This window comes from Pipra filicauda, unplaced genomic scaffold (genome assembly GCF_003945595.2).
Source record: "Pipra filicauda isolate LSUMZ 115617 unplaced genomic scaffold, ASM394559v2 scaffold5_size6683894_pilon, whole genome shotgun sequence".
Taxonomy (NCBI): Eukaryota; Metazoa; Chordata; class Aves; order Passeriformes; family Pipridae; genus Pipra; species Pipra filicauda.
In genome coordinates, this window is record NW_024104754.1 from 647,244 (window position 1) to 666,151 (window position 18,908).

At 41.2% G+C, this 18,908-nt stretch overlaps 1 protein-coding gene across 1 annotated transcript in view; it reads left to right on the forward strand.

Annotated features, from left to right (window-relative positions):
* Positions 1-363: 363 nt before the first annotated feature.
* CERS6 (ceramide synthase 6) overlaps positions 364-18,908 on the forward strand; it is a 109,347-nt gene continuing 90,802 nt past the window's right edge. Inside the window, exon 1 of the mRNA XM_027733724.2 lies at positions 364-715. Coding sequence (XP_027589525.1) covers positions 546-715 — 170 coding nt within the window. The 5' untranslated portion in view covers positions 364-545. The remainder of the gene's footprint in view (positions 716-18,908) is intronic.

Genomic DNA, 18,908 nt, shown 5'->3' on the forward strand with positions numbered 1-18,908 from the left:
TGCAGCTTTTCGCTGCTGCCACCTGCCAGTTCCAATCGGGGGACAGCCTTTCCAGGCTCGCCGGGAGCCCGGCCGGGTGGCGAAGGGAGGGAGGGCCGCGGCGGCCGGGAGGGTGACAGGGCGCGGAGCCGCCAGGCCGGGGGGGCGCCGGGCCGGCGCTGAGGCAGAGGCTGCGCCCGGTGCCGGCAGTCCCGGGCGCGGTGAGCGCCAGCGGGACGGGGTCCCCGCTCGCTCGGGCCGCGTCACTTGTGTTTCGCGGTTCGGTGAGGTCTGCTGGCACGGGAAGAGGGGCGGGGAAGGCGGCTCCGGGGCAGCCCCACAGCGGCGGGCGCGGGCGGGAGCCAATGGGGGCCGGCGCGGCCGTGTGACAGGCGGGGCGGCTGCTGCCCCCGCCGGGCGGGGAACCGGCACGGCGGCGCTCGGCAGCATCATCCGCGGCTGCGGGGCTGACACACGCCTCCATCCTCCTCTCCATCGGCAGCCGCTCACACGCGCCTCGCCGCGGGCGGAGCGGAGCGCGGGGTGCCGCGGCAGACAAAGCAAAGATGGCAGGGATCCTCGCCTGGTTCTGGAACGAGCGGTTCTGGCTGCCGCACAACGTCACCTGGGCGGACCTGCAGAGCACGGAGGAAGCCGCCTTCCCGCAGGCGGAGGACCTCTACCTCGCCTTCCCCCTGGCCTTCTGCATCTTCATGATCCGGCTGCTCTTCGAAAGGTAACGCCAAGCCCCCCGCTCCGCCCCGGGCTTGGCTGGGCTGGGCGGGCCCAGGGGCAGCCGGGGACCCATGTCAGCTCGGTGTCTTTCCCCGGCTTTGCTTTTCTGCTGGCCTTGCCGGGCCCTTACGTTCTCCCTGCCCCCTCGGTCGGTCACGCGGTGGGCCCGATGCAGGAAGGTGGAGGGGCTCGGGAGGCAGCCGGGGCGCCGTTCCCGGTGCCCGGAGCGCGGCCCGGCGCGGGCGCTAGGAGGCGAGGTCTGCCCGGGAATGGGCGCAGCCTTCCCGCCACCTGCGCCGGCCGCGGCGGGCACGGGGAGAGGGGCCCTTCGGCACCTATGGGACCCGCGGGCTGCGGCGGGGTCCTGTCCGACCCCCGCAGGGGAGCCCCGCAAGAAGCCCAGGGGCGTCGGGCCGCGGCGGGAAGCGGTGCCGGCAGGAGAGTTTGCCCGTGCCCCCGCTGCAGGGCCGCTCTCCAGAGTTAACCGGGGTGAAGCCCGCGCTGTGTCCCCTGCGCGGACAGGGACAACGTGGGCGTGCGGTGGGAAGGGGCAGCTCGTGGGGAGCAGCAGCCCGGGGTAAGGGCTGCAGAGGGGCTGAGCAGAGCTGTGCGTGGCCCTTGCGAGTGGTATCTGTGTGAGCGGTCCTGTGTTGGAACGCTCCCGGTGCTGTCAGGATGTGGGAGCTCAGTGATGAGACGCGCCAGACGCTGTTCATCACTGAACATAACTCACTGTACTCCGAGGTTGCTGAACTCAAAACAGACGTTTCACAAACATATAAGTACGTATATATGTATATTTAAACACAAGACGTCAGGCTAATGATCGGTCAGCAGTGACTGTTCATTTTCTGTGAGTGTTTCCGTGCAGAGGCCGCCTGTCACGGGGAGGCAGATGGATCCAAGTGGGTGCTCACTTGCGCACGCTGCTGCGCCGCCTGACAAAGGTGGTGTTCCCTCAACAGCAGAGAACAAAAGAACGATTCCTTATGCCAACACCTACGTGTTTTCAGTGCTGTCTTAGGTATGCTATTAGGATAGTCAAGGAAGATAAAGGAAGACCGGTAGTTACTACATACCAGAGAAGGGCTGTAAAGATGCTTTAAAAATGATAAAATAGCTGATCTGCCAGGTACCACTCCACTAATCCTAAGCATTCCCTCTCCCTGGTTAGAATATGGCACCTGGGATGTTGGTTTGTGAAAAAACCCTGCCTGTTTTCCTAGCTCAGTTGAGAGCCATATTTGTTTTGAAAAATAAGCTGTCATGGGCTGTTTTTAACTTCTGTGTTGCTTTACAGATTTACCAAAAAAGACAGCAAAAGTTGTCATCTGCCTGAAAATCTGAGGTTCTCAAAAGTTAATTGAAGCACTTGGGTTAAATACTGTAATAGAGTTACAATTTAAGTACTATGAGTTTAATTATGAGTATTATTTAGATAATATAAAATAATTAATTTTTTTCTTTGCAGTCTGTACAACGTGTACTTTTGAGCACTGAAAGCGGGTGCGTGATGTTGCATCTCTTGTCATCTGAACTGCAATATGTATCACAGCAGGGCTGTATTTTGATGGAGGAACAGTTAGTCAACCTAAACTTAGATTCAGATTTCTGCTGTTTTCGATGTGGCTGTTGTTAGCATCATAGAAGCTACTCTGATTATTTAGTTGTCTGTATCCACTTGCTTTGGTTATTTTTCTTCATTCATTTAAAGTAATTTTTAATTTTGCAATACCTTATATTTTTAAGTGTTAGTTATACATACAGGTGAGAAAATCAGTTTTCAGAATTCTCTTGTATTCATTAGACTAATTTTGAAATTTGTATCTAGAAATGTGTTCTGCCAACCTGATAGTAGGTAACACCTCCCAAAATGTTTCATTAACAGTTACTTATGTATGTAAGTATTTTCCTTTTTAATTTCAAATCAATTGCAAAACTCTACTGTGAGAGTAGGATCAGGCCGTTTTGTGTGTGATTAATCCACACAAATTGGCATGGTACAATTTTGATTTTTCATGGAGAGCATTTTACTAAAGCACACTGAGCAAAAATGACAGGACCTGCTTTTACTGATCAAAGCAGGGGGATTGTACTTGACTTGAATGGGGTAAAGATCAAGCCTTATTATTGCTCATTTGTAATTGATTTTGTCACATTTCTGTGCTTTGTTCATCGGGAGCCACAGAAATGCTTCATGCACATCATCAATTAAGGGCTTGCAATTATACAAGATCTGGAAGGGGAAAAGAGAGGAATATCTTTAAAATTGATGATTTTTTCATTCTTCTGTGTATTAAAACAGCTACATTTTTTCCTTTCAAAACTGAGGTTGTAGATGACTGATGTTGAACCTGCTACATCTTGGAACATGCTCTTGCAGATGTGTAAGTTTCAATGGTAGCAGCTAAAGAAAAAATAGAAATGGATCCTGTAACACATGTAAAAAAACCCCACAGGTCTACTTTATATCCATGCCTGTATGATAGTATTTGTAACATCAATGTAATATTCCTATTTTGCTTTGTAAGATATCTAATACAGGTGCTCTTGTAATTCTTTATACTGCTAGGTAAGCAGATACAAGGTGTTAAGAATCTGATTACTTATTTTATAACCATTATTTTCAGACTACTAGGTTGCTAGGAGCAGCATAGTATACTTCCCATGCTAAAAAGGGTGATTAACTTCATGAATGCTCAGAGCAGTAAGAAATATGGTTCAGGGGAGTTGGACTTCACATGTCTTTGCTTACAAAGTTCTTGAATATATGGAGGATTAAACTTCTAATGCTAAGAGTTAAAAGTTGACTTTACATATATATATATTTATATTCTATATACATATATATTTGTGTGTACATATTTGCAGGTGGAATTGAAATGGCAGAGCTTAGAAATTTTGTTCTTTACACAGTCACCTATTATTTACAGAGTTAATCCAACTGGGATTTTGTTGTTGTTGTTTTGTTACTGGTTTGGCGAATCAGCTAACTAAGTCAAGAAAATAATTATAGTAAAATTTTAGGGTTTTTTTCTCCTTTCAGTAAGCTTCTTTTTGTTGATTTCCTTGTCCTGCCATCCCTGACCAGCACTCTTGAATGAAAGGAAAAAGTAGATTAGAACATTAAGTGTATACTGAATCGCTTCAGCAAGTGGATCTGATGATGATAAGTGCTCTTGAAATAAGCTTTGCTCTGAGGTATAATCTCATAACCATGAAATTTAGTGGATATATCTGCTGAGACCATCATAGTTATGGATGAGGTGCTAAAATACTTTTAACAGCCTTTTTCCCCTTCCTTCTCATTTGTCTCTTTAACACAAAGTAACTAAGCACAAAGATAGTGTTACCTAGTAATGCGGGGAGATGGCGGGAGTTTAGCGAGGCAGTGGTAATGTGGGAACATGTTTCTTGATAGTATGTATCTGTTTTGTGTGTCTTACTGCTTTTTTAAAGGCATGTAAGCAATTAAGGATCCCCCATGTACTATACAATGCTTTCAGCCATAAGGAGATAATGTAAGTGCTCGATAATAGCAGTCTCTGTCTCCTTGGCTCTTTTCCCGTTCTAGTGCGGGGAAAAACAGATTAAAGCTGAACTGAAACTGGTCTTACTTATAGCAGGTGGTTGTAGTTTTGATTGTCCTGACAAAGGTAAAGAAACATCTGTTATTCTGAACAAATAAAATACTTCTTTTTGTTTATGGAATATTGTGGCTCTTCTCCCTCTGCACTAGACCGCACTGCTCAGAAGCAGCGTCCTTTCCTATACTCCTACGTGTGTCCTCTGTGAAGAATATGGGGTTGTATGAAAACAATATTTGCTCAGGAATTGGTGCATTTGTTGGACACAAAGCAAGAGGGTAACACACTTCTGCTTTAGAGGCTTCTCTCAAGGGGGAAGTTGGCTGAATCCTCCAAAATGATTCTTGACTAAACAGATTTCTGATGCGGTCCAGCCGTCTTCTGAGTCAAGTAGTCTGATATTACTGCCTTCTTTACACTTGGCTCATTTATTCAAGTTAGTCGTATCATCTTTGCATTGCATTTGCAGTATAATTTCCCTCACCTTGTAAGTAGCAGTTTGGGCTCAGATCTAATGAGATCACTCCATGAATCAGCAAACTAGGCTTATACTGCTTTTATTGTCCTCTGGCCTGGACGAGAAGCAGTTCTCAAAGGTGATGCTGATATTCTGTAGTTGATGGAATGGCTCATACGGTCAGAGGTAGCTTGATTATATATAGCAACAGCCCTCCAGCTGTGCTGAGTTGAACTGAGCCAGCCACATCATTTACTATCACTCTGATCAAGATACCATAGACATTGGGTTTATGGAAATTCATGGCTTTTATATGATACTTTGCTTTTATAATGATAAATCAGCTCCAAAGGTAACCTCAGCTGACTCTCAGTTAGTATGACACAGTGACATAATGCAATGACCGTGTATGGGCATGGATATGTATTTTTTGCTAACTGTAAAAATTCATTCAGGTGACTACATACAGTTTTGCAAGTGTTTCTTGTATGTGGCGTATATGTACAAATTTGATTTTTATACTCTCTAAGACATCTAGTATCTGCGTTTTCTTACAATGAAAAGGAGGCTAGACAGAATACAAATTTTGGAAGAGAGTATATAAACTTGGTGCATTTCCAGCAGCCAAAAACCTCATCTGGGGAGGCTGGGTGGGGCAGTGATAGTTATTTCTATCGAAACCTGTTTGTAGGCTGTGGTATTTATAGATTTCTTGCCTACTTCCCTGTGTGTTAGTGAAATCTGATCATTCAGGTGTAATTCACATGTGTAAGTGAATGCATGTGTTCACTGACAATAGCTTTCTCAGTTCTTTCTCTTTTCTTTATATAATTTTTTTTTCATAAAGTGACCTGTAAGGTCTTTTCTTTTTGCTTGATAACTGTTTACTGAATGCTTAATTCTTTTGAAATGAAATAGAATGTTGAAATTGCTAACTTCTATGAAAAGACATGGGCAGTGGAAAGAAAATAACTAAAAAAGCCATTTCTTTTAAACTTTAAACCAACTTCTTTTGAACAGTAATAATAGATCATTAGCAATAAGTAGTTTTTAAATATATTTATATCTTGCTGATTGTATGATCCATTTATCTGTGTTTCTTTAAGTTATTAATTTTCTGCCATTTACATTTTTCTTTATATGAGCAGGTTTTTTTTCCTAGGGTGCAGGGTTAAGCTTCAGCCACTCACACATGCAGATACCTCACAAGAAAATTATTGTTTTTACCTGGAGAGCTGTTGTCTACCTTGGACTGTCTGTCTTACCAACTCAGAGCAGCGCAGTGTGTGCTCACCCACCTTGATTCTGCCATGGCTGACTGGTACAGATTTCTGCTGTGTAATATGGTTGTGTGTTCAGATGTAAGCTCAGTGTTCCTCTAAAAGAAGGTGGAGTGGATAAAATGCATGCTATTTGAATGTCCTTCGTAAAGGGCCATGTATAGGTGTGCATTAGTGTCAATCTTAAAATTAGGAGTTAAATGGGAAATACATGCTGATTTCCAATAGAGAATGCCATTAAAACTGATTTCTGAAATATCCAGGTGAACGAAGTATGACAGCTAAACCACAGCTCTGCTGATGGAAAGGTTTCAGTGACAAGTCACTAGTGGGTACTGGGAGCCTGTTATTGGGATTTTTTCTGAGTGCAGGTTCCAGTTACTGGTAGAAACTCCAACTTGGTTCCCGCCTGGATTCCTGTAACCGTGTGGTTGGATCCAAATTGCCCGTGGCTCTTTCCGTTGCTCCTACTTCTGCCTGTGTCACTGATTTACAGGCATTTGCTAAGGATTTGTTCTTGGAAAAAGAAGAGCTTCTGGTATGCTGCCTTTTTCTACACATCTGCAGACCAGTGTCTTATTAGTCCATACAAACTATTTAGTAAATTAACATTTGGGGTAATCTGTTCCCTTAAATCTATCTTTTCTTCTGCGAACAAGGTTGATGCCTGAGCTGAACAATGGTTATTTGACCATATTTTTGGGGTTTGGGGTTTTTTTCCTCCCCCAAATTGTTAAATATTCCATGCCTGTGGTAGTTTGGCAGTTGATCAGCATTTGGTGTTTCTGTGCCTGTCTTGGAGTCTTGACATGAAAGTTAAAATTACAGCATAAAAGCATATTGCTGTTGTAAGTGATGTAAATCTAATATTCAGTAGTATGCTTAAGGCTGTAGTTGGTACTGTATGGACAGTCAGATGTGTATGATTTGTATCAACAGTTCCTTGGAGTTGTTCCTCTAACACCTTGATTGCCCTGTGGTCTCCCACAACAGTGACTCCTTTCACACATTGTGCACGTATGGATTTTTGAGGTGCAGCAGGGACGGGCATCCAGGTCAAGGAAAACGAAGAGAAATGTGGGTCTCTGATCACTTGAAAGAGTAGGACTCCCTAATGTCTTGCTTTAAGGTGATCAAAGTTTCTGGCATTCAGATGGGCTGAGAACTTCTGTCCTCTGAGGCAGGGTTTTTAGCACATGGTCTTACAGAAGACTAACACTACACTATGTAGCAAGCACCAGTTTCTGGTGATGCTTTTCTGGTTATTCTGAAGTAGTCAAATTGTGGCCAAGATGGGAGAACTGGAGTATTTAGTACAGTCAGTTATAATCTTAGAGGTGGCTTTCAGTTGGACCTGTAACACGAAGCTGTAACTTCTGTACAAACAGGGATGAGTAAACTGTAATGATATTTTTTTTTCCTATGTAGTTAAAACCTCTCTTAATAGCAAATTCTGCTGTTGGTAAGCTTTCATATTGTTGGACAATTATGATGCCTCACATAACTGTTACTGATGTAGCACAATCAAATTTTAACTCTCAAGGTGATTGTACAATTACTAAGAATTATAAAGAAGTGTAACATCCAGTTAGACATGTCATGTATTTTTTAATATGTAAGATACATGTATATTTGTATATTGGCTATTAACCCAAGTTACCTGTTGCAAAGGGAGGAACAAAATGCTAAGGTTCTCCAGACCACCTTGCATTAATTCAGATTCACTTACCTAAACCTCATTTTACTGTTACAAATGATGCACTTTACATTTTGGTCTGAAATGATGAAAAGCCTTTTTTGTGCTCACAGGTCACACTAGGACAGTTAAAGCAATATAGCTAAATCACTTGCATTTTTTTTCTCAGTGAGAGTGAAGTAGAAGTTTCCTTTTAGTAATATCTTTGCTGTATTGGTTTCTCCTGTATGGATGGGGACAATAACCTATAGTACTATATTAAAAGAAATAAATCTAGCTGACATAGTTAACACTGGTGCAAAAGCAGAGGTTAGAGCTCAGAATATGTTCATTGTCATAAAATTTTATATTCGTGAGATTGTTTGAGTATTTGTGCATGCAGTAGTATTTTTCTATCCTTTGCAAAAGCTAGTTGCTCTATTTTTATCAGTAATGAGATAACATTACAGGTGGTGTAATGTTACAGTACTAGTCACATCTACTCACTGCCCATTTGCCATCCTTTAAGATAAACTTAATATTTTTTAGTTCTGCGAGCAGAAGGAGAAAAAAACTAAACAGAAATGATGCTGAAATTCTCACTTATATGTTGTGATCTCTTTACTGCCTTTTCACCTCTGTTCCTGACTCAATTCAGTTCTATATGACATTGTATAGATACCTGAACTTTCACTGGGACTATCATTTACCACATCCGTGGCAGTCTGATCATTTACTGAGAAGAGAGTGGAAGCAGAGACCACTTTGCTATGGTGTTTGGCAGAACTTTAAACTATGGAAACTGCTTTTGTACCACTACTGTCTGTGTTGACAAATGGTACAAAGTAGCAAAACCGCCTAGGCTAATGAGAGGTGCTTTCATGCAGTGGCAGGGAATTGCTTATTTGGAAATAAGAGTGTGTTCTATAGCTCAAACTAAAGAGACATTGCTTACTCAGAAGCAGTTGCTGATCACAGAAGAATGTGAAAAGAAGATCAGAGTAGTTCATTGTAATATACCTTGTGCTTGCTTTTGCTTGTGTCTGTTGTGACTGCGTGATGTGTCTGTTGCTGAGAGAAATGCAGTTTGCCCCGTAGCTGGAGGCAGCCTGGTTGGTGTGCTGCTAAGGGAACTGCTCAAACAAGGTATGTTCCTTAACACAGACAAAAATTAGCCTTGATGTGGCAACTGCTGGAACTTGGTAGGTAGGCAGCATAATCGTGGAATGCTAGTGTAGAGCAGTGGGCACTACAGGGTGACAAAGCAGACAAAATTAAATCTACATGAAATAGAAGTGAGCTGAGAAATTTTGGGGGTGGTGGTGATGAGCTCCTCTGCACTCCTCAACCAGGAGGAGACCTGTGCAGCTGGGGAGGTGAAGGCCTTCAGCCTGTCAGCCACATCAGGGCTGTGGCTTTCCCGAGCTCTGCTGTAACAGATGAGACCAGTGCGTCATCGAGACCAGAATCCCCCTTGCAACTGGTGAGACCACTTGCTTCAGTTGAAAACAAAGTTCTGGGTAACGAGTGGATCGTGACTGAGTATGGACCTGTTGACAAGCTTTTCTGCAGTTGTCCGTTAGATTTTCTCTAACTTCCCGCTGTTCAATACTTGTGGTTGTCCAAAGCATGCTGCCAGATGAGATGATCAGGTCCAGTGGGATATAATTTATTCCTGTTATGGGCATCATGTTGGAAAGAAGCTGTTGAGAAAAGAAAAGCAAGTGATTAGACCACAAGCAGAAACATGTTTTGTATCTATTGAAGCAATAATTGGGTGGTAACTGAGTGGTTGATTCTTATCTGTCAACTTTTCCCACACCGTAGTATGAGAGGAGGGAGAGAATTGATATGATAAGAGAGTAACCTGAAAATACAAATGGTTCCAGCACCAAACATTTCCCAGGATTACAACACTTGTCCTAAATTAACTTTGCAGTGATTGCGTTGATGTGATGATGACGAATTGTAGATGGAGTCCTGGGAGTGCTGGTGGACAAAAAGTCCCTTCTCAGTGATATACAGTGAAAGGACAGGAGGCAAGAAGCAATTGATATGCTGAAAATTCTGTTTAAACATAATGAACGTCTTCTTGGGATGGTGGTGGAACATTGTGACAGGTTACCCAGAGATGCTGTGGAGTCTCCTGTTGTGGACGTATTCAAAGAAACAACTGGGCACAGTCCTGCTGTATGTACATCCAGTGGACTCGTTGATCTCCAGAGGTCTCTTCTAACCTCAGTGATTGTGTGAAATCATAAACCTGGCTAAATGGCATCTTTTAGCAATGCAGGACTCCAGGGGCTCCTGAGATTTATGTCTGTATGAAGTGTGTAAACAATGTTGGAAAACTGAATAGGAGACGATTAAGTTGAAGTTCACTGTAAGCCTGCAGACAAAAATTAGGGCAGAGCACATAGCACTTGATTGAAGGGACATCTGGATTTTCCATTTGCTGTAGGATGGAGTCTTTTGATTTTGTTGTAGTCTGGCATGTGAGCAGACTAAATCAACAAATAGATGTGGACCTTCTCTAACTAAGACAGGAATTACCTTATGGGTACCCAGAATGAAGTTTGAGTTGCTGTGGTATAAACACATTCTGTTCCCTTCTAGGATCAATGCTTTTGAGTCTCCTACAGCATTAAATTTGATTATAACAGGCCATTTTGAGGATGATTTTAGGTTTGTTCCCCTTAAGTTGATTCTTCTCAACACTACAATATCTTCAAGACAATTTTGGTTTTGAAAAAATTCACAGAAAGAGGTGCTTTAAAGATAAGGAACAATCATCAAATGTCTTACTGGAAAAGCTTTTATTCCCTTTGTGTTCAAGATAATAAGAGTAAATCAGTCTTAGAGAAAAAAGAGAGAGAAGCCAGTCTTTAGTTTCACATTCACTAATTGTTTATATAGATTGTTTATATAATATATAGTGGAAAATATATATCTATATATGTACATGTATGTGACACAGAGCAATTTATATACCAGAATGGTATCATATCACTTTGATGTAATACTTTTTTTTTTGTTTAAAAAAATAATTAAATTTAAAAAAAGAATCTTAAGGAGTAGTTGTAAAATACGGACTGCTCTAGAAAATGAGGTATTTAAAAATGTCAGTTGCTGGGGTGATAACAAAACAGTTTGATATTTGACACAAGAAACACAACCTGTATCCTCACTAGAGGAACTTTCCTGTGTGCTAATCTGGAATTGTTATTTTCTAGAGCATTTATAGGAAACATGAAAAATACTTGGTTTTCTTCCAGTTTGGAATGAAATGGAAATTTTGAAATGTCAAAATTTCATCAGGCACAGATGTCCTGACTTTCAGCCAACACTGATAAATGGGTTTAGTTACAAGACAACGATGTAGAGATAAAAATGAGATCTCTATAGCATTGCCAGCCTCCAGAAGCATATATTCTTCACCAGCTAACCAGTTTGTATATTTGCATGCATGATGCACAGAAAGTTTCGTTGTAGGTTTTTTTATTTGTGTTTTTTTTGAAGGAAAAAAGATATCTCTTACCAGGTTGACTTTCTTGAAAATAGGCTAATGGTTTGTAAGAATCATGGCAAGAGCTTGAACCTCCAGCCTGGCACTTACCTTCAGTTGTCAAGATGAAAAGTGCACTAGCAGAAATAGAAGAACACCATTTTGTCTTGCTTACTCTGCCATTGAGAGCTGACCCCAAGGTTTGAAGAGTACGTAGCACTTTGTATCCATCACACAAGCATTACTTGTGTTTTGTCTTGTTTCCTGGTGGGAATAATTCAGGCATAACAGTGAAGTGGCATTTGTTTTCCTAGATAAATTTTAATGTAAAAAAGTGCATTAATTTTGTGAAACTGTACTACATAGGTAGAGAGAGTTTTGTCACGCAGTCTTATTGGATTGTTTGCAAACAGTAAGTTCTACTGGTGCTGTAAATTAGTTTGTTTGAGGGTGGTCAAAGTGATTTATACCTGTTGAGACTCTATATTAGTCTTGAATATAATTTATTTACTCACAAAGGTTCTGAGTCTGATCTGCCAATATAAATTAGAAATCAGCTTTTGCTGAGTTCTGGTGTTTTATCAGCATGTAACCTGTGTGAAAGACTGAAAGTTATATGACATTAGAAAGAAATTCTTTACAGAGAGGGTAATCAGCCATTGGAATGGGCTGCCCAGGGAAGTGGTGGATTCTCCATCCCTGGAGGTTTTTAAGATGAGGCTGGACGTGGCACTCAGTGCCGTGGTCTAGCAACTGTGGTGGTAGTGGATCAAGGGTTGGACTTGATGATCTCAGAGGTCCTTTCCAACCCGTCTGATTCTATGATTCTATGATTATGTATGGTCATGTGTAGCCACTGAGTTTTAGTAATTTAGTAATTAAGAAGCAGAAGCTGTTCTATCTGTATAGCTAGGTAGAAATCAAGAAGAGATGTAGATAGATATATATACACCTAATTTTTTTGTTCCATTTTTCTCTCCTTGACTAAGTGCCACATTTAACGCTTCCTCCATTTTTTCAGGACTAGTAGTATGTGTGCAGCCGTTGAGTATTGTTCTATCAGAAAATCTCAAACATAGAAGGTTAGTTCACATTCGATATTAACTAGAAAGACTTGTGCTGTTTTCGCAGAGTAAGACATGGGCCCTTGCTCCTGCATGTGCAAGGTGATGGAGCAATCAAAGGCATCACATGCTAGCCTTGCTACTCCTTCCCTCAGTCCCTTTGACAAGAGCATCTCTAATACTGACTAAAGAGATCAGGTCTGCCGCTCAATGACGGCCTGCTGGTCAGCACCCTTGGACAGCTTTCTTGTGTCCTGCCTCAGTTCTGCTCTTGCACAAAGCTACTTTATGGTGGAAGTCTGATACATCTGTGCAGTGGTTGTAGCTCCTCTTAACATGTGTAGGGTGGCCTGGAAGTAGTATTCTGATGTTGCCCTAGCAGGCATGCTGCTGCAACTGCATTACTGTCAGTCCATGTGGCAAGTAGCTTAATGTGAACCCAGGTGTTCTGTGTAAACTATAGTTACTGCCAGAGTAACAATATACGCCTCTATTATGAGCTCTGAATACAAACAAACAGAAAAAGTGTCCTCCTTAATGATAATGATGTTTGTTCCACATGTGATGAGTTTGTGATTTAGAGAGTACAACAGGGTGTGTGTACATGTGGATATTAAAATGGATTATAATGATGGCCTCCAAGACTGTCTCAACAAGTCTTCCACTCTGCTTCACAATAGGGTGCTCTTTTTTCCTGTGCCTGGTAGTGCTGCAGGTATTTGTACTGAACAATAGAAAGAGGCCTCTGAATGAGTGCACTTGTATAATGAAAAGTATACTGGATCTTCTCTCCTGTGTTTTCTTACAATTTCCTTTCACCCAGCTCTCTTCAAGTGAAGGCTTGGCAAATGTCCCCTCTCAGCTTTGCCCGCAGAAGAACAGTTATCCACCAGAAAACTTAGTCACAGGGAGTGGGCTTTGCATCCTCCCATGCTTCCACACTTCCAGCCCATGGGACAAGAACTGAAAGTATACTGGTCTGGTTTTGCTGTTGACACTGAAAGAGTGAGGCTCCTGACCTCACAGGTTTAACTTTGAGTATTACAGTCAAGCAGAGGACTAAAAATTGATGTGCTTGTGTTCTCTGCTGGTGATTTTGAGCTTAACTAGGGTAACTAGTTACCTTCTAAAAGGTAACTAGTTACCTTCTAGGTAACTAGGGTAACTAGTTACCTTCTAAAAGGTTTTCACATAATTTAATGAGAACTATCACAAATAGTAGGAAGTTTTCAGAATTTAATGCAGCTGATCTGCTGAACTCCTAAGCCCCCTTCCCCTTGGACCATTTACAGTCTTAAACGTGCAGTTGCTTTTGTTCTGGGATAATTTCAGAATGTGTCTGGGGCTATATGAGGATAGACCAGAATAAGAAAGATGGAAGATTTCACCTTCACACTTGAGTTTTATGGGATACTTTCTCCTCATCTCTTAAATAAGACGTCCCAGTGATTGATAGTTGCCATCAACTGTATGAAGCACTCACTTCTAAAGGAGCACCATGAATGAGTCCCACTCCTGCTCTGACAAGGATGGACCTGGAAGAAGATGAAGAAGTTGTGGGAATCCTTATCAGAAATCTGTTTTGGAGAATCCAGATCTTGAAAAAAAGGCACTTTCTCTAGCAGCCACTGGAGCGTTTACTTTTTTTACTTTTTAACACCTTGAATATTGTCTTGACTGGAAATTTTTCAGCATATTACTTAAAAGAAACAAAAGAAACTCTTCATGGTAGCAATATGCAAGCTGTCAGAATATCTTAATTTTAATGGTGTCATCTTGCTTTGCCATCCATTTACAGTGTACCTAGAAGAGTTATACACAGTTGGGGTTTTTTACTTCATTTCTTACCTCTAAAATTGTATTGAAAGCATAATAATATTGACAATAACAATAACAACAACAACAATAATAATAGTAGTGGTGATAATGATAATATAATATTTGCCTGTTCTAAAGGTGTGTTTTCAGATGCAGGTCTGGAAAGCGGACTTAATGCATATGAATGGTTGAGAAAGGTGTGAGTAATGATATGATGGCTGTGTAGCTGGCTGTGTAATAAGGCTGTGTAAAGATGAAGAACTAGCAGGAGTAAATGCTGACGCTTTTCTACATAAGTGTGGTATAATACTAGGCATGAAGACCTGTGAGTAGAGGAGGGTTGCTGTGTGTGGCAGTGCTCTATATCAAATGGATGTGACCTTTTTATTTGGCTAAAAAGAAATAAATTTTGGAATGCCTTAAAAATTTTTGTTTTAATAATGCTTTTGGACACCTGAATGGTATTTAGGACACACAGTATAAAATGTATTTACAAAGTTATTCTCCTGTAATTGGTGTAATTTTAATAATGGACTTCTTACTCTTTGGTTTTGTTTATGACAATAGTACTCTAATGGAGTGTGCTTCATCTCTGTTTATAGTTTTAGGTTTAGATCTTAGTCCTGCAGCTGGATTATTTATGGTATAAATGAAATAGTGATAAAACATAACCTCTTTTGGTCCTACTGCAGAACAGACTGAGTGATTTTGCCGTTCCAAGGCCTCTTAACAGTGTTAAAATAATGAGTAATAAAAACAGAAATTGGAATACTTCTGTGCCATCAATAAATATTTGCATGTCAGATGACAGATCATGACAAGTCAACCCCCTCATGTGTGTGAGTAATGTAGGTAATTTTTGTGGAGATGCAGTGCAGCAACCACGTGACTTGTGGTGTGACAATCTGCTGCTCTTCAATATCTTGACACTTCTGTTGCTTTCTCGGAATTTAAAGTTTAGGGAATTAATTACTCCCGAAATTCTTCCTGTACTTGCTAGGTAAAAATCGTTAACGGAGAGGTTCAGGACCAGAGGTGGGAATGGGGCAGAGAAGTAGAATTGGAAGGAGCACACAGGTGTCTTCTGCACCGTGGGAGAGGGGAGTGACTCTAAAGATACAGTGTGTGCGGGGAAAACATGACCATGATGTAAGTGCGTGGAGTTGGGAGGAATGTGGTGTCACCAGGCACGCCCATTTGTTTGTGATCACCACAAACAATGTGCGTTTGCAACTATTCTCTTCAGATACACTTCTCAATTCAAAGGTATATGAGAACACTTGTATCCTAGGAAAGGAAGAGGCTTGATGTATGTATGCTTTGTCTTCCTCAACTTGTGCATGGGACAAATCTGAAAGGTTTTAAGAAGAATTAAAATTTTACCTTTTTTTTTCTATTTTTAACTAAGCAGTAGAAAGCCATAATGTTTGTATCATTGCAATCCTGTCCCCCATAGAAGGATGTAGCATGTCCAGCCACCACCCCCACCTTCTTGCAGAATCTTTAATGAAGACAAATGGCAAATAAGAGATAAAAAAGATACCAGCTGGCTAAATGGTTATGGACTGGTATCTGTTTATTTCTGCTGATGACATCTAGAAATCTGTCATTAGGGATCTACAGCACCTTTGCTCCTCTTTGCAAGTTAAATCAATAATAACCTTCCAGCTTTGGTTGGAAAATGTAGGTACTGTTACTTCTGGCAGATCTTTGTGACAGATTGGATCCTTGTCATTCACCAGAGCTCTGGGTGGTCAGTGAGGCCAGGAACTGGTCTGAAAGAAAACCGAAAGGAAAGACAGGTGTTTTTAGGGTAGGTGGTTTCCATCTCTAGAAGTTACAAATAGTATTAAAATAAGCCAATTTCTGATTGCTGAGCTGAGAGCTCCAGGAACAGAGGAATTGCAGCTGAGGCGACAAAACCTAATATAGTCAGGAAGAATGGGAGATCTTGAGGATGAAGCAACTAGGTGAAATTTGAGTCCGAGGGGCCTTTTGTGGGGAAGTAAGAGAAATACTGTTACATGCAAAGAGTTTTCTAAAGTGGACTTTTTTTTGCCCATTGCAACTGCCTGACAAACTCTGCTGTTGGCAAACCAAGACGGATGAAAGAATTCTTGATTTTAAGATAGAGAACATTTTCAATCAACTGGGCAAGGCATCCTTCATATCCTTAGGCCATCACAGTGCAAAGGTACTTCTTAAATCATCTAGGGATACTTAATGTGTTGCTGTGCAACACATTTGATTAGCACTAAAGATTTCTTTTATGACATTAAGAATAATGCCAAATAATTGTTCTTGCTTTATGCTGTACTGTAAGGGCAGGGAGGAATGTGTTTCTATGTGTGAGAGAAAAGTGATAATGTTCTCTAGTAACCCAGAACAGTTATGATCGCCTGGATCATCTAGAAGAACAAGATGTTTTCGGCAATTAATTTATAGACTTAGCAGATGTTCATTATGGCAAGGACCCAATAAAGAACGAGAGCTGTTCTCTGAAAGACTCGTAGATGTTTCCCCAATAGCTGAGGCTTAGGAAAAAAATCCACAAACTTTTATTTCCTTATTGAGAAACACTTGTTTCATAAGGGAGATCTGTTAAGTTTGCATTTGTGACTGTCAGTCATAAAATATGTTAATGATCTTACAGAAGGAATTTAAATAATTGAAAAAAATCACTTTCTTTACTCCATAGAGTTTGAATGTTCCTGAGAGCTTTTGTTAAATTGTATAAAACATTAGTTTGAGTATCTTTTTAAATAAGTGAAGGAAAAAGTAATTTCCAGCTTGATTTTTGAGTACGCTGTAATTTCAGCTGGCATTTTAGAAGTAAAAATAAACTTTGTTTCGTATAGAAAAATAAAGGAAATATCATTTAGGTAAAACCAGATGTACTATCTTACCACTGTTAAAGGAATTATTATAAAAAGAGCTTCCAATTTTTCTAAAAGCAGAAGGTCTTTATTAGACCATTATGCATGAGCATAGCTCAAGAAGAAATATTGAGCATTAAGGTACAGGCTTCAAAACCGAGTGAGTCGAAGTATGATGGATGTTGCCACCTGACAATGTAGTGTTTCCGGGATGTTTTTAGTTTGGCAATTTTCTCACAAATGCTTGTTTTTCCTTCTTTGGTTGTCAGCTCCTCATATCTACCTCAAGAATCTCATCACTGTGGTTTCTTTGCTTACCTTCTGATCCAGTAGACATTCAGCAGAGGGTTCAAATTCCAAATGTCTTCCTGGGTTCAGGTCCAAGATGCCTCCCCTCTCTAAATGTGTCACTGTCAAAAAGCCTAATAAAACAAACATAAACCAACAAGCCAAAAAGAAAACCCAAACGTTTTCCTCAGGAATTCCTTAGCTGTTTATCTAAGGTACTGAGGCTATAATTGTTTATGGCTTTCTGAGTTAAGGGTGAAAAATTGTTCAAGACAATGAAAGTTCAACTGTAACCGCCATAGATAAGATACAGCTCAGAAACAAAGGCCAGATGGGACTGATTTAGATGAGTTGTGTGTAGCATAGCCTTGGCTTCAAAGGAATTCAGCCAAAGGCAGGAAGGGTAAAAGTAAAGAAACATCAAAGACAAAGGCTCCCTGTGCACATTCTTGAATTTAGGATGCATTCTGTGTAGTCTGCTGCTTAGCTGTATGCTGTGCTCCAAATGACTTTTCTGGGTGGTCTGTAGCAGTCTTGAGTTTACTGGTGAGACAAAAAGGCTTTAGTAGCATAAGAGAAACTCTGCTTAGCACCTGTGTGGAAAGACAAATTATGACGATTTCCATTAATTTGATTAAATGGCTCAAGACTGGTTGTGAATTTTGCCAGCCAGATCTGCAAGTGTCACATTCCACAATAGTCTTTATTTTCTATCAAACCAAATGAATGAGGCACTTCTGCCTAACAGCAGCACCCTCCCCTCTGCTCTCCCACCACTGAGGTTCCTTGGCTGCTCGTAAGCAGAGTGTCCCAGTCCTCGTGGGGAAGGCAGCAACACCAGCAGTGTCCAAGGCCGCTGTCACACATCCTTAGAGGAAGCACTTGGCAGCAAGAATTGGAACTGGTTCCCCCCCAGCCTGTGTGGCAGGCCAGTGTTCCCCCAGCCGTCAGCTGTCAGCATGTGGCACTTAACCGTATGAGGTTGTGGTATGTGACTTGCCAAACCAGTTAGGTTGGCCATCACTGCAGTAAGTCAGAAAGTTGATTCTTTGCCTTCTTGCAGTAACTTGTCAGGCAGCATATTGCATGTGGTGGAAATAGGATTCAAGGGTGATTTTAGTATTTGGCTGATACAGAATGGCATGTCCTTTTTTTATTTTATTTTAATGACGAAATAGAGTGCCTTCTGTCTCTGTGACAGAAGGAGAGGAATGAATAAAAATGAGTAAGTTGAAATTGGACTGACTCGGTTCCTAGATTTTGTGAAGATTTAAAAACTTTGTAATGCCTTTGTGACAGTGAATATATGAATTGCAGTGTGTGAGTCCTTTTTTCCTGAAAGAGAATAGTTTAAACATACAGAGGGTGGTGTAGATATAAAAGCTAGTATTACAGTTTCTCTTTGGAAATGTAGAGTCAAAATGGAGATATTTATGAGATTTCTAAAACTGTTCACCATGAGGCTGTACAAAATACTCTAGCAAGATGTCATTAAAAGCAGCAGATGCTATCGTGGTTTTACTGCAAGCACAGCAAAAGTGAAAGCACAGCGATTCCTCTATTTTTACCTCTTGCTAGCCTATCTTTGTCTTGTCCCTCTCCCTCTACTTTTATATTTTGACATGCATCATTTATTTAGTTGCT